The sequence below is a fragment of the Dendrobates tinctorius genome, unplaced genomic scaffold (assembly GCF_039654945.1).
Source record: "Dendrobates tinctorius isolate UK_male_01 unplaced genomic scaffold, ASM3965494v1 ptg000058l, whole genome shotgun sequence".
NCBI lineage: Eukaryota > Metazoa > Chordata > Amphibia > Anura > Dendrobatidae > Dendrobates > Dendrobates tinctorius.
This window is the reverse complement of record NW_027361726.1, coordinates 24776374-24800965: the sequence shown is the minus strand read 5'-3', so window position 1 is coordinate 24800965 and position 24592 is coordinate 24776374. Positions and strand designations below refer to the sequence as shown.

General features: G+C 45.6%; 1 protein-coding gene across 4 annotated transcripts in view; it reads right to left on the bottom strand.

Annotated features, from left to right (window-relative positions):
• Positions 1 to 11308, bottom strand: part of KCNK10 (potassium two pore domain channel subfamily K member 10) — a 68436-nt gene extending 57128 nt beyond the window's left edge. For 2 of the 4 annotated variants that reach the window (XR_012232703.1, XM_073578223.1), the window contains exon 1: positions 10244 to 10825. Coding sequence is in view for 3 of the 4 variants with exons in the window: in XM_073578223.1 (XP_073434324.1) it covers positions 10244 to 10295 (52 nt within the window). In the remaining variant the exon portion in view is untranslated. Of the gene's footprint in view, positions 1 to 10243; positions 10827 to 10860 lie in introns of those variants that run through there. The other 2 variants (XM_073578225.1, XM_073578224.1) reach the window with 2 other exon arrangements.
• Positions 11309 to 24592: the final 13284 nt, after the last annotated feature.

Here is a 24592-nt window from a genome sequence, read left to right as displayed (position 1 = left end):
GCGCTGATCTGCAGCACTCAGAGACCTGCTTTACGGCGGCAAAGTGGTCCATAGGCAGCAACAGACAGAATCTGACTCATTGACTTTTATAGGAGCACGTTGTGGGCATGCTCTGTGTCCTGTGCAGAGGGCATTGTGAAGATAGGGCAGAGGTGAGCTGTGACATCACCCATTGTGATCAATGGATCATATCTTATTTATTATATACAGAGTTAACTTTCACTGTAATCCTATCTGACATGATAATGAGACCGATGAAAAGTCATTTATACAGAAAAAGGAGCCCTAGTCAAATAAGATTAGTCTGCAAAATGGCGAGATTTCAGAGTTGTTTTTCATTTATATTGTGGAAATATTAGCTTGTAAGCGTTATATGCTTATTGCCCCCTTGGGGAGCAGATTCTGCTTTACATGGCGTTGACGCTCAGCTCTGCTCTCCTACCTGGTCACACAGATACCACTGCTGGCACCTACTGTGATGAGTAGAGCCTGGGTGATGGAGCAGAGTTGTGCCATTACATATGCCTCTGCGTGATCTTTAAATGCAGAGCATATAGTGTTGTATGTACAGCTCTCCTCCCCGCACAGTGATCGCCGGCAGTGAGGTCTGCATGACATGGTGACAACTCGGTCTACCCAGATCACATGGAGACCCTGTCCTGACCTTCTCGAGAGGTGTTTTCTTTGCTTTCCCTTGCATGACACCTCCTGCCCAGCTTTCATGCATCCTATATGGGGAAAGAGCATAAGGCTCCAGCTGGACTCTCTCTCCTGTCCCCCTCTTTTTACGGACTCCCCTGTCCCTCTCTCGGCTTTCATATTCCTGTCCCCATATACAGCTCTGGCAAAACTAAGAGACCACTTCCAATTTGTCTGATTTTTCTCTTTATAGGTATATTTTTGAGTAAAATGTAAATTGCTCTTTTAGTCTATAAACTTCTGACAACATGTCTCGAATTTCCAAGCAATATTTTTTTTTTTCCTGAAAAGGAGAAATGGTCAAAATAAAAAAAAACAACAACAGTGCTTTCAGACCTCAAATAATGCAAAGAAAACAAGTTCATAATCATTTGGAAACAACAATACTAATGTTTTAACTCAGGAAGAGTTCAGAAATTAATATTTTGCGGAATAACCATGATATTTAATCACAGCTTCCATGTGTCTTGGCATGCTTTCCACCAGTCCTTCACACTGCTTTTGGGTGAGCTCATTCCACTCCTGGTACAAAAATGTAAGCAGTTCTTTGTTTGATGGCTTGTGACTATCCATCTTCCTCTTGATTACATTCCAGAGGTTTTCAATGGGGTTCAGGTCTGGAGAATGGGCTGGCCATGACAGGGATTTGATGTGGTGATCTCTTAATTTTGCCAGAGCTGTACATTAATGTGCTTCTCTATATATAAAGATGCTTTGGGTAGTTCCATGCCATAAACCTTCTTTGCGTTTTTGGTTCCGTAACATTTTTGATCACGCTTTATAGCAATTGAAGAACCCCTTTTAAGATGATGAATTCTGCGTCGTCCCCTTAAATGTAGGTAACCTTTGCAGTTAGACTAGACATACACGTCTCCCTTGATGAAACGTATCGTCTGGCTCAGGATGGAGCTTCTCTTCGGTGACATTCTTAAAGGCAATGTAGTTGATATGGGATTTTCCTAGACTCGCATGGGACGGACACATTATGATGAAGATGGCTGTACAGCGCCCTCCTCTGGTCACTCCATATATACACACAGAAAAGAATAGAAGAAATACAGTTATGTAAAGTAGAATATGGCATATAGCCAATAGATCTAGCAAACCTGGGACCCCAATTATAAAATCCAGTGATCTCTATCATGTGTAAATAGCGTCCACCCCCTCCCCGGACTTGCTTCATCGCACATATCCAGTCCTCAGACAGTGAACCTTGCTCACGCTGTTGCCAAACTACAGATCCCAGAATCCTCAGCCAAGAAGTAATTTAATTCTGAAGACGAGCTATTATCTGGAATTGGCAGCAGAAGACAAATGGCTCCATTCTCAACACCGTGATCAGCGGCCAAGATCAGCGGCTAATCTGATTAATATAACGACATCTTCACCTGTAAGGAAGTAACAAGATGTTGTCCAAGACCAGTAAAAACAAGACTAATAAAAAAGCTGCCACGGGGTAGACAGAGTCCAGCATCAATCAGTGACACCCCTGATCAGTCCCCACCATCCGCACAGGGATGGTTTTAGACAAAGTGGGGCCCCAAATGCTCACATACTCCACATCACACACACATTTCGGTTGCAGTTACATGAGCTGCGTTCAGGCCGTTTCATTGAGTGTGATCAACAATACTGAAGTCGTTTGGCGCTAGTTTCCAGGCCTCTTTACACAGGATGACAAAGAATAATGGGGACAGAACAATCACTAATACTGTAGATCAATCTGTCCCCATACAGTATCATGTTATCTGCAGCACATCCGCAGTTTTTACCGGGCGATGTGCTGCCAAGAACAAAGATTTTTGTTCTGGCATAAACAATTCAATCACTCGATGAATAGGCAGCATTTTGCTTGTTTAGTATAATACACCCCATAGTCCTCCATATAGTATAATGCACACACCATAGTCCTCCATACAATATAATGCACGTCCCATAGTCCCCCATATTGTATAAAGCACCCCCCGATAGTCCTCCATATAGTACAATGCACTCCCCATAGTTTAATGCACCCCATAGTCCTTCATATAGTATAAATACACTCCCCATAGTCCTTCCTATAGTATAATACACTCCTCATTGTCCTTCATATAGTATAATGCACTCGCCATAGTCCTCCATATAGTGCAATGCACTCCCCATAGTAAAATGCACCCCATAGTCCTTCACATAGCATAATGCAGCCCCCTATATATAGTGGATATAGTATACTGCACTCACCATATTACTCCTGTATTATGGTTACCATGTACTCACTGATTAAAAAAAACCAAAAAAATTATCTCCTCTTGCCATTCCCCTGCTGTACCGATCTCTTCAGCACGTTTCCTCAGCAGTGTTTGTACATGATGAAGTGACGTCATCGCACCTGCTGCGTCAGACGCAGAGGGGGAATGATTGGAGAAGTAGCATCATCTGACTCTCTCCTCCATTATTGCTATCAACCGTATCGGCATCCACAATGCTGATACAGTTGAAAGTGGGGGGGCCTGCCCCTAACACTGGCCCTGCATCCACCTCAATATCCAACCCACTGATGCATTGTACCAACAACTCAGTAAAAAATAACATCCTCGTGTATGAAGAACAGACTTGTATAAAAAAATAAGTATTTTGTCTTACATTTACCAGTAAAGTGCAGTATGTCCTTGTACATAGGGAGCCGTATTATAGTAGTTATATTCTTATATATACATAGGGAGCAGTATTATAGTAGTTATATTCTTGTACATAGGGATCAGTATTACAGTAGTTATATTCTTATACATAGGAGCAGTATTATAGTAGTTATATTCATGTACATAGGGAACAGTATTATAGTAGTTATATTCCTGTACATAGGAGCAGTATTATAGTAATTATATTCTTGTACAGAGGGGACAGTATTATAGTAGTTGTATTCTTGTACATAGGAGCAGTATTATAGTAATTATATTCTTGTACATAGGGAGCCGTATTATAGTAGTTATATTCTTATATATACATAGGGAGCAGTATTATAGCAGTTATATTCTTGTACATAGGGGACAGTATTATAGTAGTTATATTCTTGTACATAGGGGACAGTGTTATAGTAGTTATATTCATGTACATAGGGGACAGTATTATAGTAGTTATATTCTTGTACATAGGAGCAGTACTATAGTCATTATATTTTTGTATATGGGGGTGGTATTTCAGTAGTTATATTCTTGTACATAGGAGCAGATATTATAGTAGTTATATTCTTGTAAATAGGGAGCAGTATTATAGTAGTTATATTCTTGTACATAGGGAACAGTATTATAGTAGTTATATTCTTGTACATAGGGGACAGTATTATAGTAGATATATTCCTGTACATAGGAGCAGTATTATAGTAATTATATTCTTGTACATAGGGAGCCGTATTATAGTAGTTATATTCTTATACATAGGGAGCAGTATTATAGTAGTTATATTCTTGTACAAAGGGGACAGTATTATAGTAGTTATATTCTTGTACATAGGGAACAGTATTATAGTAGTTATATTCTTGTACATAGGGGACAGTATTATAGTAGTTATATTATTGTACATAGGGGACAGTATTATAGTAGTTATATTCTTGTACATAGGAGCAGTATTATAGTCATTATATTTTTGTATATGGGGGTGGTATTTCAGTAGTTATATTCTTGTACATAGGAGCAGATATTATAGTAGTTATATTCTTGTACATAGGAGCAGTATTATAGTAGTTATATTCTTGTACATAGGGAGCAGTATTATAGTAGTTATATTCTTGTACATAGGGGCAGTATTGTAGTAGTGATATTCCTGTACATAGGAGCAGTATTATAGTAGTTATATTCTTGTACATAGGGAGCAGTATTATAGTAGTTATATTCTTATATATAGGGACAGTATTATAGTAGTTATATTCTTGTACATATGAGCGGTATTATAGTGGTTATATTCTTGTACATAGGGGGCAGTATTATATCAGTTATAGTCTTGTACATAGGAACAGTATTATAGTAGTTATTTTCTTGTACATAGGGGGCAGTATTATAGTAGTTATATTCTTGTACATAGGGGGCAGCATTATAGTAGTTATATTCTTGTATCTAGGGGCAGTATTATAGTAGTTATATTCTTGTATATAGGGTAGTATTACAGTAGTTATATTCTTGTACATGGGGGCAGTATTATAATAGTTATATTCTTGTATATAGGGGCAGTATTATAGTAGTTATATTCTTGTACATAGGGGCAGTATTATAGTAGCTATATTCTTGTATATAGGGGCAGTATTATAGTAGTTATATTCTTTTACATGGGGGCAGTATTATAATAGCTATATTCTTGTAGATAGGGGCAGTATTATAGTAGTTATATTCTTGTACATAGGAGTCGTATACTAGTAGTTATAGTTTTGCACATAGGGAGCAGCATTATAGTTTTTATATTCTAGTACACAGGAGCAGTATTATAGTAGTTATATTCTTGTACATAGGGAGCAATATTAATCCATCATACTTGTGTATCACTGTTATCCCACATGTCATTATGATTGATGTCCTCAGACCACATTATGCAGCCTTAATCATGCCTCACATAACTCTACATTTTCTGATTTCATTTATAAGACAACAGATAATTACCCAGAAAGTAGTAAAAACATTTAATTTTCTGGACTGGATGGAATTACAATAGCTCTTAATTTAGGAGACAAATTGTAAACATTTACCACAAATGCACCAGAGGTTTTTGTACAATTTTGCAGCCAATAATAACAGCGAGCAGAGTACCAAACTCCAGATTATAGAATTGGAGCGCTCTACTTTATTGTGTAAATGGTTTCATATCATTTACATAAGAAGTTATTCTGCGGTTTGAAGGTTATATCAGTACTGTAGCGTTATAAGAGAGGCTGATATCAGTCACATATGATGTAATGTCTGGAGGTTATATCAGTACTGGGGCATTATAAGAGGGGCTGATATCAGTCACATATGGTGTAATGTCTGGAGGTTATATCAGTACTGGAGCGTTATAAGAGGCTGATATCAGTCACATATAATGTAATGTCTGGAGGTTATATCAGTACTGGAGCATTATAAGAGGGGCTAATATCAGTCACATATAGTGTAATGTCTGGAGGTTATATCAGTACTGGAGCATTATAAGAGGGGCTGATATCAGTCACATATAATGTAATGTCTGGAGGTTATATCAGTACTGGAGCGTAATAAGAGGCTGATAGCAGTCACATATGATGTAATGTCTGGGGGTTATATCAGTACTGGAGCGTAATAAGAGGGGCTGATATCAGTCACATATGGTGTAATGTCTGGAGGTTATATCAGTACTGGAGCATTATAAGAGGCTGATAGCAGTCACATATGATGTAATGTCTGGGGGTTATATCAGTTCTGGAGCGTTATAAGAGGGGTTGATATCAGTCACATATGGTGTAATGTCTGGGGGTTATATCAGTACTGGAGCATTATAAGATGGGCTGATATCAGTCACATATAGTGTAATGTCTGGGGGTTATATCAGTACTGGAGCGTTATAAGGGGCTAATATCAGTCACATATGGTGTAATGTCTGGGGGTTATATCCGTGCTGGAGCGTTATAAGAGGGGTTGATATCAGTCACATATGGTGTAATGTCTGGGGGTTATATCAGTACTGGAGCGTTATAAGAGGGGTTGATATCAGTCACATATGGTGTAATGTCTGGGGGTTATATCAGTACTGGAGCATTATAAGAGGGGCTGATATCAGTCACATATGGTGTAATGTCTAGGGGTTATATCAGTCCTGGAGCGTTGTAAGAGGGGCTGATATCAGTCACATATGATGTAATGTCTCTGGGTTATATCAGTTCTGGAGCATTATAAGATGTGGTGATTAAGCATTATATCTGACCCATACGCTCTTTTGCGGGTTTCCGCAATATTAAAACGTACACCAAGTTCCTTACCCGACGTGCTTCTATACTCTGCATGTATAGTAGGACACGTAACTGAAGAAGGTCTCATTAGACCAAAACGTTTTCTTCTACTACAAATAAATTCCTTTTAAACACAATTAAGTTGAGTGCTACATATGATGTAATGTCTGGGGGTTATACTTTACTCGTGTTTTATCACTAAAGTGTCACATGAAACAGCAATCTGATCTGATTATATTTCCCCTTGATGGTCAGATCTTGCAATCAGTATCTCCCCAATATGAAATGGCTGATAACAGGGAGCAATGTATTATATTCACCTCCACATCACATGGATAAAGAAGCTTTCTGCCACTATTTCTCACTGCATGATACGACCTGTGTGGGCACTGACCATGGCTGCTTCGTGAGACCACCACTAAATCATTGTTAGTACATCTGTGAATGCATCAGATAATCTTGCAGTAGGGATCACTGTGCAGTGTATAGGAATAACCATGATCTAATATTAGTGGATACATTGTTACTTCTATCCACAGTCACAGAATGCCATCATTGAATGATGCATGGTGGCAATTTTGATGCTGATGAATGTATTCAACATCAGGAATGGAAAAGTTATGCAATTATGGAGATCGCAGGATGGAGACATCACTGATCTGCTAATAAGGACAAAATGGGAACATCTTTCAAAACTTTTTGAATTCTTTAGTCACATGCAGAAATCCCGGCACCCCCAGCCTCGGCTGCTGTCACTGATGTTATTAATGGTCGCCTGAGGAAGGTCCTGCACTTGGGCAAATCTTGATGATCCACTTCCAGCAGCTCCTGTGTAATCACCAACCAATGACGTTCCCGATTTGCTCGATGGAGACACTGCAGCCATTAGAGCACATTTAAGCCACACAGACTATTTGCAATAGGGAGAGGAACATGCAGCCTGACATTGTTGGGATGAAAAACTGTTCCTGGGACACTGGATAAATGGCAGTACCACTGGTTCTACCACCAGATCAATGCAACATAGAGCAGCTGTTGGTGAACTGGAGTGATGGCCAGAGGAGTCCAGCAACCATACATTATGTCCCCCAAACCATAATCCTGTAATAGGACCAGTGTGATGTTTCATCATCAAAGCCTCTTTGTGGCATTACCCACATGGTCTCTAGATGGGGGTTTCAATGGAGGTCTGTCCCGTTTTTGTCTTGGAGATTGGTCTACACACCACATGGGCAACCAATGCCATGAAGAGGCCTTGAGGATGGAATGTCTCTCTTCTCAGGATTCTGGTGCGCCGTGGCATAATGCATAATGTACAGTAGCTGGACCCCACTAGCCTTCATCCCAGATGCACTAACAAGTCGGTGTGACTTTGTGGTGAGACCACAACTCCAGGTCGCATGTTGCCGGATCGACTGTGAACAGCCTGTGTAGCCTAAACCTGTTCCTGTGGCTGCAGCTTCATCAGACTTGTATCCCATCGAGCACATCAGGGATGTCATTGGATGAAGATCACGCAGGAGCAGCGGATCATGATTATTTGTCTAAGTGCATTCGGTGGCAGAACCTTCCACGACTTCTTCTTTATGCTGGGGAGAGTACGTGGCAATGGGAAAAAAATATAAAAAAAATTCCACCCACAGGAAGTAATTCATGGCCTTTTGAGTGTTAAAAACCTGGATTTTTCCATCGGTTAGGTAATCTGTGCTCCTGAACTAAGCAAGAAAAAAGCCTCCAGTTATAGTTTATATTGCCACAATTTCTGTGGTCATGATTTCTACATTGGTCACAACTTCACCTGTGGTCTCCGTTTTAATGGCCATGTTCTCTATGTAAGTGTCTTTATAGCTGTGGTCTCTAGAGTTATGGTCATCATTGCACCTAGTGTAATGGTCTCTATGGCGTTGATCCGATATTTACTGTCCCTTTTTCCAGTAGAGCCCCTCACCTTCTTGTTCAATTTTGCATAATATTCTAACATGGTCATTGTCAAGCCAACAACTGAATGCAAGGTCCATGGCACAGAACCAGGGGAAACGCCCTATGTGACCCCATGAACCAGACAAGCTCACAAGGGTTGTCATACACTTCATACATGTCACAGTACCACTCATGTCGGTCTTGTCTCATAGCCTTCTCATGTCACAAACTCCAAGCTCTGACCCGGCTTTGATCGTTGGCCACATACTGTATGTGCAGAAAGTACAATGGTGTCAGTGTGGTGGCTCGGCTGTGGCTACACCCTGCGCTCAGCTGTGACCATCATCTCTTGGCTGTATTTTTCAACCAGCTAATTTATAACTGATCAATGTTAATTGAAATATAATGAAGTATTGAGTCAAGTTAGTGATCCCCGTGCTGCGGCATCTTGTGAACTGCCTTACTGCATGTTGCATCAATACATCATGTATGACCCCCCACCCAGCACCCCATCTTGTAAGGAACTTTCCTGATGTCCCAACTGCGCTGTTTATTTCATGCAGGTAGAAGTCTGCATTACGTGATGTCTGGGCAACTCTCCCAACTCTCCACCAAAGACCAGCCAGACCCAAAGAACAAAAACAATGACGTCATGCGGTCGATGGTCCAGCAGCATAGTAAACAGGATGGGAGCAATCACCACCCCCAAATATTGGGCTGTCTCTAAGCCGAAGCAGTCAGCTCAGTGCCTGGGTCTCCAGAGGTCACATCATGTATGCAGTCTCGGAGCTTACATAGGTTATACGGGGAATTTCTTTTAAGTGGGACTGAAGTCTGGAGCCCCAATACTGATACTGAACCCCACATACTAGATGATCAGCGCATCAGTGAGTTTATAGTTGGGGACTTATCTTCACAACTTTTTGTCAATAATTTAATATTCATTAGTTATTAAAAATCCAGCGTCTCGTGGGACACATGAGATCTCGGTATATGGTCACCCTCTGTAGCCGCATGCCGCTATTGTTTGGTGCATTTACCATCTGCGAGACACAATGTTTGTATACTGATGGAGGGACTATCAGTACATTGTGTCTCGGAGATGTTAACGTGGAAGCGGGGAACAATATATAAAGTTTATCAATATCATCACTCATATTTATACAATCTGGACATTAATGGCTACAAAGCAACATTGCATTTCCCAACTGATGTTCAATTCAACCCTTTATGATGGCAAAGTGATGAAGAACCCTCAGTATGTGGATATGGCCCCAGTATAAAGTACAAAAAAACAAGCCTCTATCTTCTGATGGCATCCAGATGTATGAATACAAACCTATAAAACAGCCCCCACACCTGCCTATATACACCGACACTAGCAATAACTTCTATGGGCAGGAGGGAAGTTTGCAGGAATCAGTGGGGTCTTATTGTTGTGCAGATGCTGGGGGGATCACACACAACTCTGGCATATTAATGGGTCTGAGTCAAGGTTGGAGCAGCACTTTGTAGCTTTCTAGAGCTGGGGCTCAGCTTGTGGCACTCTGCAGCAGCTGGCACACACAGGGCACAAGGGCAGGAGACAAACAGCCAGCACCCACACACAGCAGCCCTGATGCAGATACCAGTTTAGCAAGCAGAGGACATTGTGCTCTGCGGCAGAGCCTGCACCCATGTGCGCAGACGGCGTGCACCCACCTTGTGGATCCCAGATCACCTGCTTCCTCGGGTTCTCTATGGGGAATTTCATGGCTCCTGTAAATGAGTAGTAACCAACACTGACAAAAATCCCAACCGGTCCGGTCACTGCACCATAAATGTGGAGGGCTGGGTAGTCCTACAGATGAGACAGCCCTGGAGAGTGGGTGAGACAGTCCTGGAGAGGGGGTGAGCTGGTCCTTCCTCTGATCACATCAGCTTCAGGCTGGAGGCTGACCCTCTTCTGGATTGGAGCAGCCTGGCATAGCCTGATGGAGCAGTGACTGCAGCATTACACATGCTGCTGCTGTTGCTGCTGCTTCTGTTGTTGCTGTTGCTGCTGCTGGTGGCCACCTCTGCTGACAGACACCCAGGCAGGGTGAGGATGAGGAGCATCTGAAATAACGTCATGGCTGGTGGAGAAGACTGCAGTGTGTGATCTGGGAAGGACCCCCATCATCCCTCCCCCCCTTGTCAGGATGAGAAGTTGCCTCCTGGTGAGGCTAGAAGATGAGGACACACGAGGTCCCCTCCCTTATCACACACTGTATGGCAGTGCAGAGTGGGGTGATGATGATGGTGAGGAGGATGATGATGGTGATGCCACTGGTACTTACTGGCCGGGAGAGGGGAGCGCAGTGTTCCTGGCTGGGGCTACGCTTGGATGGTCAGCAGCACATGGCAGATACATGGGAACTCCCTGCAGCAGAGGCTGGCTCCTCACAATACATATTCAGATGCAGAGCACAAAGCAGCAGACAATGGCAGAGCCCTCAGCCCGCTGCACATGGGCTTCCCTGGCAGCACAAAGCCTGCACGGCTGACAGCTCGCTCTGCCCCATCATCCCTGCACCAGCTGCTGCCGGTTTATATGCCCCAGGTGCCAGGGAGGAGGCTGCAGAAGGGCGAGAGCTGGGCATTCCCAGAGCAGGTGGAGGAGCCCGCCCCTGCCAGGTAACCAGGGAAGGATGCTGTGATGCCCCTGTCAGGGGAGCAGGGCTCCAGGTTACCGGGTGACATCAGCTCCTCTGGATCCAATGCACAAAGGAGGGGAGAGGGGAGGAATCTGAGCCCCTCCACCCTGAAAAGGCTCAGCTGCTCCTCACTGGCTCCTCTGCAGAGGATGGCAATGCCTTCTCATTAGCGTTCACTCCCCAGCCTCCTCATTCCTTGTTTTCACCATTCTTTATCTTTCTCTCCCTCTCTCCTCTTCTTCCCATAGACCTGGCATAGCTGGGAGTTATCAGCTCTTACTCCTCTATAATGCTGTACAATAGGATTGAAGGGAGATACGCGGCTGCCGGACAGCAATGCCAAGGCTGATCCTGGAAAAAGTCACTGCTAAAATCCAAATGGAAGGAAAGTGGCGTTTCTTGGATGGCGTCTCATCATTTTTTTTTAAATGTGTTTTCTTTGCACTTTTTTTCAGGGTGCAGCTGGGCCCATTTGGTTTCAAACACAATTTTCATGTGCATCTATACACCAGATAACCGCCCCCTCCATATATTGGTAGGATGTGAGCAGGTTATTTTGTTGGTATTTTTGCACCTGTGTTGCTATCCTAATTATATGGGTCCACTGCACCCTGATAGTGCATTGTCTGGAGGCCTGTACTGGTAAACCTTGTTGTTCCTTTGCTGTGTATCATTATTGGAGGATTTTTTCCTCTTTCTGTGCTTTGCTGGATGGCGTCTCATCCCCTAAAATGTGTTTTGCCCCCAGGATCCTGCACATGGATGTATTACTGCTCCTTCAGTGATGACGTCACGATGTGTAATAATCCATAGACAGACTCCACCACTTTATATAGTAAATAGGAGAACGCGTCAGTCCCTCTCTGCCCTCGGTAGGGACCCCATAGTGAGTGCTCCCTATATTAATCCTCCAGTCCTCCATTCTTCAGTCATAAGCCATTCGGGGACAGGAAGGACTTTACAGTCTTTCCCCTATGGACGACACCTCTCCATACACCCATATAAGTTGACGTGCTCTTGGATAGTGAGTGAAGGTAGTGTCCAGTATTAAGAAATGACTGGGAAAACAATAAAGCACAATAGGGTGTAATCCAGTTCACAGCGTTAGGCTGGAGTCGCACTACTGTAGAGTACAGGCAAGTGCTATGCGAGAAAACATCACATAGCACTCGGCCCAGTGTTAATCTATGGGGTAGCTCAGATGAGCGGGGTTTTTTCTCAGGCGTATTCGACGTGCGTGTAAAATCACAGCATGCTGCGATTGTACGTGTATATTGCCAGAGACTCGCAATGACAGAAAAGCCCACAAAGGTCACAGAAATAATTTGAATCTGACAAAAGTAATAATAAATCAAAAATCTATGAAAATGAACAAATGAAAGTCAGACTATAGAATTTAAAAAAAAAATAAAACTCATGAAATAGGCCTGGACAGAAATGATGGTACCCCTGAAAATAATGTGACAAAAGGGACATGTTACATCAAGGTGTGTCCACTAATTAGCATCACAGGTGTCTACAATCTTGGAGTCAGTGAGTGGCCTGTATAGAGGGCTACAGATACTCACTGTGCTGTTTGGTGACATGGTGTGTATCACACTCAACATGGACCAGAGGAAGTGAAGGAAAGAGTTGTCTCAGGAGATTAGAAAGAAAATGATAGACAAACATGTTAAAGGTACAAGTTATAAGACCATCTCCAAGCAGCTTGATGTTCCTGTGACTACAGTTGAACATATTATTCAGAAATTTAAGATCCATGGGATCTTGTAGCCAACCTCCCTGGACGTGGCCGCACGAGGAAAATTGATGGCAAATCAAAGAGACGGATTATATGAATGGTAACAAAAGAGACCAGAAAAACTTCTAAACAGATTAAAGGTGATCTTCAAGCTAAAGGAACATCAGTGTCAGATCGCACCATCCGTCGTTGTATGAGCCAAAGTGGACTTCATGGGAGACAACCAAGGAGGTCACCATTGTTGAAAAATTAAAAAAAAAAAAACAGATTGGAATTTGCCAAACTACATGTTGACAAGCTACTGGGAGAATGTCCTATGGACAGATGAGATAAAAATGGAACTTTTTGGGAAGGCATATCAGCTGTATGTTCTCAGATGGAAAAATGAAGCATATCTAGAAAATAACACTGTCCCTACTGTGAAACATGGAAGAGGCTCTGTTATGCTCTTTGGCTGCTTTGCTGCATCTGGCACAGGGTGTCTATAATCTGTGCAGGGTACAATGAAATCTCAAGACTATCAAATGATTCTAGAGAGAAATGTGCAGCCCAGTGTCAGAAAGCTTGGTCTCAGTCACAGGTCATGGGTCTTGCAACAGGATAATGACCCAAAACACACAGCTAATAACACCCAAGAATGTCTAAGATGAAAACATTGGACTATTCTGAAGTGGCCATCTATGAGCCCTGACCTAAATCCTATTGAGCATCTTTGGAAAGAGCTGAAACATGCCGTCTGGAAAAGGCAACCTTCAAACATGAGACAACTGGAGCAGTTTGCTCAGGAGGATTGGGCCAAAATACCTGTCAAGAGGTGCAGAAGTCTAATTGACAGTTACTGGAATCGTTTGATTGTAGTGATTGCCTCAATAGGCAGTGCAACAAAATGTTAAGTTAAGGGCACCATCATTTCTGTCCAGGCCTATTTCATGATTTTTTTTTTTAAATTCTGTGGAAGCATGGTTGAAAAGCAATGTCAGACTTTCATTTGTTCATTGTCATAGACTTTTAATTTATTATTAGTTTTCTCAGAATCAAGTTATTTCTATGACCATTGTGGGTTTTTCTGTCATTAAACAAGGGGTACCAACAATTTTGACCATGTGCGTCTGACTTTTTATGTATATAGACATTAAACACATTTTGTTTTTGAACATGCTTGGACATTAAACACTTTTTGTTTTGAACTTGCTTGGGTCACTGCCTCATCACTGCACAGCGTGGACACCGCTGCGTTACATATGGTTGCAGAATGCGGGCAGTGTGAACTGAAGCATACCCCAAAGCATGTTGTATATTAGGCCTGCAAAGCTGCAGCTTAAGTTGACTGATAAGATGGAGGAAATACTGAGACAGTTGGCCACCTCTCAAGTGCGACAGCAGAAGTTGCAGGAGGAACAGCAGCAAACCAACAATTTAATTCTGCAGCAGACAGCGGCTCTGTGAGAGGCAGGTAACCCAGCCACCATATACCGATAGGAAGCCCGGTACAAGGTCCGCTCAGCGCTGAGGAAGATGGCACCTGAGGACGACATGGAGGCTTTTCTCACCATATTTGAACGCACTGAGGAGCGGGAGAGCTTGCCGGTGGCTCAGTGGGCTGAGGTGGTGTCCAACTTCTTGACGGGAGATGCACAGAAGGCCTACCTGGACCTCAGTCGGGACGACGCCCTGGACTATGGGAAGATGAAAGGTGACATCTTTGCCCGTCTGCTGGTTAATACATATGTGCGGGCCCAATGGGTGTTCCAATGGTCCTTTTCCGAGACTCGCCCTGCCTGATCTCAGGCCTATGACTTACTGCAACTGGTTAAAAAATGGCTCCAGCCTGAGACTTTAACCCCGTTCCAGATGGTGGAGAGAGTGGTGGTCAACCGACTGGTGAGGGCCCTGCCAGCAGCCATACAGCGTTGGGTGGGGCAAGGGGACCCGGGCACTCTGGATCAGGTGGTAGGACTGATTGAGCGGTATACAGCCACTCAGGACTTTATACAGGAAACTGCTCCACGTCGGCTGTCACGTAACGCCCCATCAGCTCAGGAGCCTGGGAAAAGTCCACAACCCTCCACCGGGGCCAATATGGATCGTACCCCGTGCTGAGGGGATATCTCGGAAGAAGAGTGTCAACCGCCCCGTGTCCCCTAAATTGGCCCCAAGGTTCCCTCATGCCACAGTTGCTGAGTGTGCCAAGAGCATGGACATGTGATTGCTATCTGCCCCCTAGCAACCGAACCCATGGACTGCGGATATACCCGCCGTGTATCTATGTATGCCCAGCCAGTCTGCACTGCCACTACAGATCTTGCTGGTACCGAACCTCAGCTATGCGAGGTACTCGTTAATGGGTACCAATCGGACTCTCTCTTGGACTCGGGGAGATTGGTGACTCTGGTACACAGGTCCCTTGTTGCTGAGGACAGTCCTAATGGATAGAAAGTGGTGGTAGTGTGCATACATGGGGACCTCCGAGAGTACCCGACTGAGGAGGTCACGTTCTCCACCCCGTGTGGGGACATAAATCAGGTGGTGGGAGTGGTAAAGACTTTTCCGTATGGGACTGTATTAGGAAGAGACTTTCCCCTGTTTTGGTCCCTCTGGGAGACCAGGGTTAACCCTCTCAGGGTAAATAATATTCCGGGTGCAGAACACGAAGATCCCGAGTCAGGGATACCTGCCGTAGGGGTCGCCAACATAGGGACAGAGTGTAACCCTGATAGGTTTCCCCTAGAGGTATTAGCAGGAGAAGTTGAGGAGAACCCACTGATTCCTGAGCTGGAGGTGTCACCTGGTAGGTTCAGGACTGCCCAGCTCCAGGATCCCACTCTGACCCGGGCCAGGGGAAAAAGTAATCGAGGTAAATGGGGTGACTCAACGACCAGGTGCAGAGGAGTTTTCCCGGATGATGATCAACCAGGAATTACTGTACAGGGTTGATAAAATCAGGGATAAGGGGGTAGAACAACTGGTAGTGCCTCAATCCTATCGTTGGGCGGTGCTCAACATGGCTCACACTCACATGCTGGGAGGGCATTTGGGGGCCAAAAAGACGCTAGAGCGCATATTGCAGCATTTTTTTGGCCAGATGTCTACGTTGAGGTCAAAAGGTACTGCGACACATGTCGCAACTAAACTCACCCACCACGAACTACCAGAGTCCATTGGTGCCTCTGCCCATTATAGAGGTACCATTTGAGTGGATTGCAATGGATCTGGTAGTACTATTAGTAAAATCCACCAGGGGCCACCAGCACATATTAGTAGTCATAGACTACGCCACCCGGTACCCAGAGGCAATACCACTCCATCACACTTCGGCTAAACTAATAGCCCATGAACTGTTCGCCATGTTCTGTCGCCTTGGGCTACCCAGAGATCCTTACCGATCAAGGAACTCCATTTATGTCTAAGGTGACCAGGGAGCTATGTAAGCTGCTGCAAATTAAACAGCTACGTACGTTGGTGTACCATCCACAAACCGACGGGTTGGTGGAGAGGTTTAATAAGACCCTCAAAGCCATCCTAAAAAAGGTGGCTGCCAAGGATGGGAGGGATTGGGACATGTTACTGCCCTATCTAATGTTTGCCATCCGCGAGGTACCGCAGGAGTCCACGGGGTTCTCCCCATTTGAGCTATTGTATGGCATGCACCCAAGGGGACTGCTGGATGTAGTCAAAGAAACGTGGGAACAGGAGCCCACTCCACATAAGAGTGTCATCGAGTATGTGGCAAATATGCAGGATCGGATTGTGGTCGTGTGGCCCATAGTAAAGTAGCATCTGTTGGATGCCCAGGCCGCTCAGAGCCGCACGTATAATAAAAGGGCCACGGTCAGGACCTTTAAAGAAAGAGACTGGGTGTTGGTGCTAGTGCCAACCCCAGAGAGTAAACTCATGGCCAAGTGGCAAGGGCGTTTTGAGATAAGCGGGGAAAGTGGGGGAAGTGAATTATAAAGTGTACCAACCCGGGAAAAGGAAACCTGAGCAGCTGTACCATGTAAACCTGCTAAAGGCCTGAAAGAACCGAGAATGTTTGGTCGCAGAGGACGAGCTAATTGAAAGACTGGGAAAGGCCCAGGACTTCACCACGTTCGATTTCACCAAAGGATACTGGCAGGTTCCCCTGACAGAATCGGCTAAAGAGAAGACCGCATTTATCACGCCAGAGGGTCTGTTTCACTATGTCGTCTTGCCCTTTGGGTTACATGGGGCTCCGGCCACATTCCAGAGGCTCATGGATATAGTGTTAGAACCGCATCAGCCTATTTAGAAGACATAGTCATCTTTAGTACCAACTGGGAGACCCACCTGTCCCAGGTACAAGCCATGTGAGAGTCACTCAGAATCGCGGGGTTAACAGCAAACCCAAAGAAATGCGCGCTAGGGCTCACGGAAGCTCGGTACTTAGGTTACGTGATCGGCCGTGGGGTGATCAAACCCCAAGTAAACAAGATCGAGGCCATCTAAAACTGGCCCAAACCCTTAAGTACTAAACAGGTGAGGGCATTCCTTGGCATCATTGGTTACTACCGCCGGTTTATACCCAATTTTGCGGGGAAATCAGCACCCCTAATGGACCTGTTAAAAGGTAAGAAGTCAGTGTTGGTCCGATGGAATCCTCAAGCGGAGGAAGCGTTCCAGTCTCTGAAGTCAGCATTGTGTGGACAGCCCATCCTCATCAGCCCCGACTTCAAGAAGACCTTTATTGTACAAACTGATACCTCCGAGGTAGGTCTAGGAGCGATGCTGTCGCAAGAGGTGAACGAGGATGAGCACTATATAGTGGTGTAGTGACCACTGTGTCCGCTAGGGGGTGCTGTGTGGTTGTCCCAGGACGAACGGATAGCCTTGTCCAGAGTGGTAACAGGAGCAGGGTGCTAAAGGATCGTTATGTAACTCAAGGTGGGTGGCCTTGGGATGGAGGCTTGCTTATGTGCTGATCAGCAGAGCTTATCTTTCATTCCAATGTGTCAGGGAGAAGTCTCCAGGTAGCTGGAGAGACGGGTGGGACCAGTTACCTACAAACCCACCCAGGGGGTGTGTTTAAGAAAGCTATTGTAAAGTGTGTATGAGCAGTTGAATGACCTGTGATGAGGTCATAGCCATGTGACCCGGTGTGCGTGGCTACGGACCATATAAGGTGGCCAGGGTAGGTCACATGGAGTGAATGCTGGGACCTGGTTGGTCCGTTTTGGAAGGTCCCATCTGAGAGAGATGGGGCTGTCTTCTTGACAGCAAGTGAACGCTGTGTTAATGGCTGCACATGCCTGATAGTTCCCTGGAGGGAATGGATGTCTGCAGCGTGGTGAAGCGGCCCTGAGGTAAACCCTGACGGGGTGAGATATCTGTGAGGCTGAAGAGCTTGCGTATGGAACATAGCATAACCTCTGTGACCACAGGGCTAACTGAGTGAAGCTCTGTCATGGACGCTTTGCTGTTTTCTATTGCTTTGATGGTTTCAATGCATGAATAAACCGCATGGACTGTTATTATTTTATGGAAAACCCGTGCCGGATGTGATTATTTGGCTGCCAAGCGAGTATCCCCTACCTGAGTGACAGCGCTACCTTACAATATATATATTCAGCAGTAGCGTAGATACCAGGGGGCAGAGGGGGCGGTCGCCCCGGGCCCCGAAGGGGCCCACCGAGCTACGCTACTGTAACTGTATCTGCGTGCACAGCGCGCCCATACAGTTACATTCTGCGGCAGAGCAGGGAGAATCGATCTCCCTACTCTGCCGCCCAGCCGCTATGGGCCCCTGAGAAAGCAGTTGGGGGCCCCGGTGCCAGCAGTGCGCCCCCCACCTCACAGCTAGCAATGTCATCCTGGGCTATTCTGTGCGCACAGGACCTGTGATGAGGTCACAGGAGGGGCGGAGTCAGGGGGTCACATGATCAGGGGCTTCAGCTGCTGCAGGGCTCTGCTGTGCTGGTTGTCATGGTGCTGGATGAGGTGAAGTAAGTTTCTGTAGGGGGTCAGGATTGGATTACAGGGTGGATGCAACAGAGCTGTGTGTGTTTGAGGTGTACAGAGCGGAGCCGTGTGTGTAGAAGGTGTACGGAGCAGAGATATGCATGTATGAGTTGTACAGAGGAGCGGAGCCATGTGTGTATGGGGTGAGCAGAGCTGTTTGTGTATGGAGCGGAGCCAAGTGTGTACGGGGTGTACAGAGCAGAGCCGTGTGTACGGGGTGTGCAGAGCAGAGCCGTGTGTGTATGAGGTGTACAGAGCAGAGCCGTGTGTGTGCGGCGTGTACGGAGTGGAGCCGTGTGTGCAAGGTGTACAGATTTGAGCCGTATGTGTACAAGGTGTATGGTGCGAAGCCGCATGTGTACGGGGTGTGTGGAGCAGAGCCGTGCGTGTACAAGGTGTACAGAGCGGAGCCAGGAGTGTACAAGGAGTACGGAGCAGAGCCGCATGTGTACAGCGTGTACGGAGCAGAGCCGTGTGTGTATAGGGGGTGTGGAGCAGAGCCGTGTGTGTATAGGGGGTATCAGGTGCAGAAATAGGGACACATACGGCAGCAGCGGCTCAGCATTGGGGTATCAGGTGCAGTAATAGGGACACATACGGCAGCAGAGGCTCAGTATTGGGGTATCAGGTGCAGTAATAGGGACACATACATCAGCAGCGGCTCAGTATTGGGGTATCAGGTGTAGTAATAGGGACACATGCGGCAGCAGCGGCTCAGCATTGGGGTATCAAGTGCAGTAATAGGAACACATACGGCAGCAGCAGCTCAGTATTGGGGTATCAGGTGCAGTAATAGGAACACATACGACAGCAGCAGCTCAGTATTGGGGTATCAGGTGTAGTAGTAATAAGGACACATACGGCAGAGGCTCAGTATTGGGGTATCAAGTGCAGTAATAGGGACATATACGGCAGCAGTGGCTCAGTATTGGGGTATCAGGTGCAGTAATAGGAACACATACGGCAGCAGCAGTGGCTCAGCATTGGGGTATCAGGTGCAGTAATAGGGACACATACGGCAGCAGCAGCAGCTCAGCATTGGGGTATCAAGTGCAGTAATAGGAACACATACGGCAGCAACAGCTCAGTATTGGGGTATCAGGTGCAGTAATAGGAACACATACGACAGCAGCAGCTCAGTATTGGGGTATCAGGTGCAGTAATAGGAACACATACGACAGCAGCAGCTCAGTATTGGGGTATCAGGTGCAGTAATAGGGACACATACGGCAGCAGCAGTGGCTCAGCATTGGGGTATCAGGTGCAGTAATAGGGACACATACAGCAGCAGCAGTGGCTCAGTATTGGAGTATCAGGTGCAGTAATAGGGACACATACGGCAGCAGCGGCTCAGCATTGGGGAATCAGGTTCTGTAATAGGGACACATACGGCAGCAGCGGCTCAGCATTGGGGTATCAGGTGCAGTAATAGTGTCAAGGTAGCTATTTAGGGAGGGCTAAATTAACCCTTCACGGTTGAGCCAGTGATGTCCAAATTATTCCAGTGTTGCTAGCAACTCAAATGACCACACGGAGACTGGGGTCTCTGTACGGGAGCATCGAGACAGATCACTAAGCCTCTTTATTTTAGTCACATCTTTTATAATATTTTGCTTAATTATGCAAGGTTCTCAAGTACCAATAACATCATGGTAATGCTTCACTTTGTAAGCCAATAATATTGCAAGAAAACCGGAACTGCATATATGTCTGTACCTAAATAGCGTAGAAAGTAGTATAATGGCATATTCTTCAGAGTTTTACACCCCCGCCGCCTCCCTTATCTTTGCACCTGATGAGAACAGTCTGGTTTCATGAGAGCCCATGCCAATTGCAAAAATGTATCTTACAGCAACAAAAATGAAGAAACGAAACCTTCAGAGAATGGACAAAACGAAACTTCAGCTCTGATTTTAGTATTAACCCTTCACATTCCCCCCTAGACAAATTTTGTTAACACATATGCAGCATCAGAGGTGCTATCCCAAGCTAACAGCTTGAGGGGTACTGGTCTTCACATAACTGATGCCGTGTTACCAGTCATGGTTGTCGCGGCGCACCCGTCCCCCCTGTATACTGCAGTTCACGAATAACAATTTTTGATGATGGTGGTGGGGATCTTTTGTAGGTAGGCATGTGCTTGGCTTCAACATCTTCATCAAGTAGCCTTTTGAGATTGGTGCAGAGAAGAGCAGGGGCAACGACACCTTTGGTATCATCATTAGCTGGCTTAGTGCAGAATTTCCTAATACATACAGAAATACACCAAAGAACAAGGTTTAGTATCACATATACAACAAGGATACAGGCAGCAATATGCAACAAGCTTTGTAAGATCCCAGCTATCCAGCCCCCAATTCCCTTAAATCAATTGGCTGGATTGAGAAAGGAGGTGTCTGACCACCAACTGTCCTTATTACAATCATTGTCTTTATCGTATTGATCTTTGAGTCTTTGAATATCTTCTAACTTTAACTTCTACCAATAATAATATGAAAAATGCTAAAAACCAAAACATTATGTCCCCTTTATTTGCTATTGACTTGTTGGGTGATGAGGAGGACTTCATAGGGACCGTCATACAAGGGTTCTAGGGTTCTAGTCCGTGCTTCCTGACATGCCTTTACGACTACCAAATCACCAGGCTTCAGGTTATAACAGGTGTCGGTTTCTGCTGAATCTGGAAAAGAAGAGAAAACTAGAACATAGGTGTTAGCATGATTTTTACTAAGCTGAATAACATATTGAACAACACGGTCAGTCTCTTCTGATAACTGCTGAGGCTGGAAATTTACAACTGGGGGCCTAGCACCAAACAATATCTCATATGGGGACAGGCCATATTTTGCAATAGGGGTAGTACGAATATGGTATAGTACAATGGGTAGGAGCTCTGGCCATGGAGCCGTAGTCTCCTGCATCATTTTGGTCAATTGTCCCTTCAGTGTGCCATTCAATCTCTCAACTTCCCCACTGGATTGTGGGTGGTACGGAGTATGGAGGGCTACAGTGGATCCAAGCACTGTCAGAACTTCTTGGTACATATGAGAAGAAAAGGCCGGGCCTTGATCACTTTCAACAACTTCTGGAACCCCATATCTGCATATAACTTCCATCACCAGTTTCTTCGCTGTGGTCTTTGCAGTCATGTTGGTAACAGGGAATGCTTCCGGCCAACTGGAGAATCGGGGCCCAGTAGAATTTTTTCACCAGTGTAAGGGCCTGATTCTTTCCTCGATGTGTAGGTCCATGTGCCCATATGGCAGGGTACATCCGCTTAGGGAGACACACGAGTTGGTCCTTTTTCCAGAGACCATTATCCATTCGTGCCCCATCAGTCTTCCATTGCTTCACCTCTTCCTTTGGAGACATTCTCTGTATCGTCATTAAGCGGTCTCGCGGGGTCCGACAAAAAACTTCAGTCTGTTGTAGATCCTCAGGTTCTTGTAGGGTCAATGCTTCTTGTAACTGTTTGGTATGGTTGGTTCAGCGGGTAAGAGAGCGGCGGCTTTTGCTTGCATATCCGCAAATGCGTTGCCAACAGTCTATGGACTGGTCCTAGGACCGTGCGCCTTAACTTTGATAATGGCCACCTAAGTAGGTAATTTGATCGAGTCCATGAGGGTTTTAACAGCTTCAGCATTTTTCACTGGGGTTCCGGCAGTAGTAATAAACCCTTGATTGGCCCATAGAGCCCCAAAATCATGAGCAATACCAAATGCATACCGTGAGTCCGTGTATATATTAGCCCGTCTGTTCTTGGCCAAAGTACATGCAGTAGACAGAGCCTGGAGTTCTGCTTCTTGTGCTGACTGTGAGGGCGGGAGCGCAGCTGCGTGCAGTGTCCTCTGTGGTAACAGCATATCCCGTGTGGAATCTACCAAACTCGTCAGCATATCTTGAACCATCCGTGTACAACACCAGATCGGGATTTGGGAGTGGATTCTCACTGACATTTGGTGGAGTAGCTGTTTCTTCAGTCAGAAGTTGGGAACAATCATGTTGGAGGTAATCCTCATCACTGCCATCTTCCCTTATAATTCATTATGCCGTCTTTCAAAGCGTTGTAAAGGGGTTGCATTATATGGGATGCATCCGGTATCCACTGACAACAATAAGTGCATAGTCCAAGAAAACGCTGGAGTTCAGTTTCATCTTTTGGGAAAGGAAGGGAGCTGACAGCTATTTTTCTTTCTTCTGCGAGGTGTCTGGCACCCTGAAGGAGACAGTGACCCAAGAACATAATTTGACCAAGGCAGAACTGAAGTCCCGAGGCCGAAACCCGACAGTTCAGTGCTGCCAGATGCTTGAAGAGGCTAACAGTGGCAACAATGGCAAAAGACACAGCTTGCATTTGACAAAGCAAATGTCATCTACAACTGTGTCAAAAAAGGACCACGCACTGCAAGTCTTGGGAGCGCCCGTTTTGCCTTTTGAAAGTGGAATGCTCCTAATGGGTGCCGAAGTGGAGGCTACAGGCAACCAAGTCTGCCCCCTCCCTCTCCCTCCGGTTTTGGCCGTTCGGGGAATCTCTTCATCAGAGCTGCTCCCACCACCTTCCTGTTCCTCACGCCATGATGGGTCAAGGACCTCATCATCTACGCTCCCCTCTTCAAACACCTGCTTCTCCTGGGTTGTCTCGCCAGCACCGTACGCAACAGAAAGTGGCAACTGTGTCTCGTCATCATCTGATGCGTACTGAGGTGTGCTGACCATAGGCACTGGCCCACCCGCCTCTTCAGATTCAGAGGGACAAAGAAGTTACGCATCACTGCATACTCCCTCTTCTTCACATTCTGGAATGCTGCTTGGCTGGCCCCCTCTTTCCAAACCAACAGATTCCGAGAACAGAAGTAGAGACTGTGATGGCTCCTGTCCAGGGCTCTCTGACTGCCTGGGCACTTTGGCAGGTGGTGAAGAGACAGATGGTTGCTCTTCGGTGCTCTGGCCCTGAGAGGATGTGGAAGTAACTGAAGTCGATGCGTTAGCTGCCATCCATCCCACAACGGCTTCAATTTGTTCCTTCCGCAGCAGTGGGGTACGGTGAGGTCCTGCAAAGCTGCGCATAAAGGACTGTTGCCTGCTAAAACTGGGGGATGCTGACTCACTGGTGCCAACAGCAGGCACAGAATCCCGTCCTCTCCCTGCAGAATCCCCACGTCCTCTCGCTGCTGAAACTCCACGCCCACGTGCCTTACTCCCTGCCTTCTTCATCTTGCTAGACTGAGAAAGATAGGCAGAAAAGTACAAAGGGGGGCCTTAGTGTGCTTATTCCTGAACAGCTGGTTACAGGTTTAAGAAACACTAATTTTATGCAGTGTGTGTGTCGACTACACTTTAATGGGAGCTAATGTGGCCTACACAACTTTCAAATGTAGTGTTTGGTGAACTTTGTTGTTTTTTTGGGGGGGGGGGAAACTAAAAGGATGTGACCAAAGATTTGAAAGTGAGAGTATCACCAACTTTTTGGAGCTATTACAATGCAGGCAGGTTACCTACAATGCAAAAGATGAGGCTCCAAAAAAATTGGGTAATACTAATCTGGCTGCAGCTGAAGGGCACAAGCCAGAAAAAAGGCTCCTCTATCTACTCCTATATAGTGTTTGCAACCAACCAATGTAGGTGGATATGGATGGATGCACACTAATAGGAGAAGAAAAA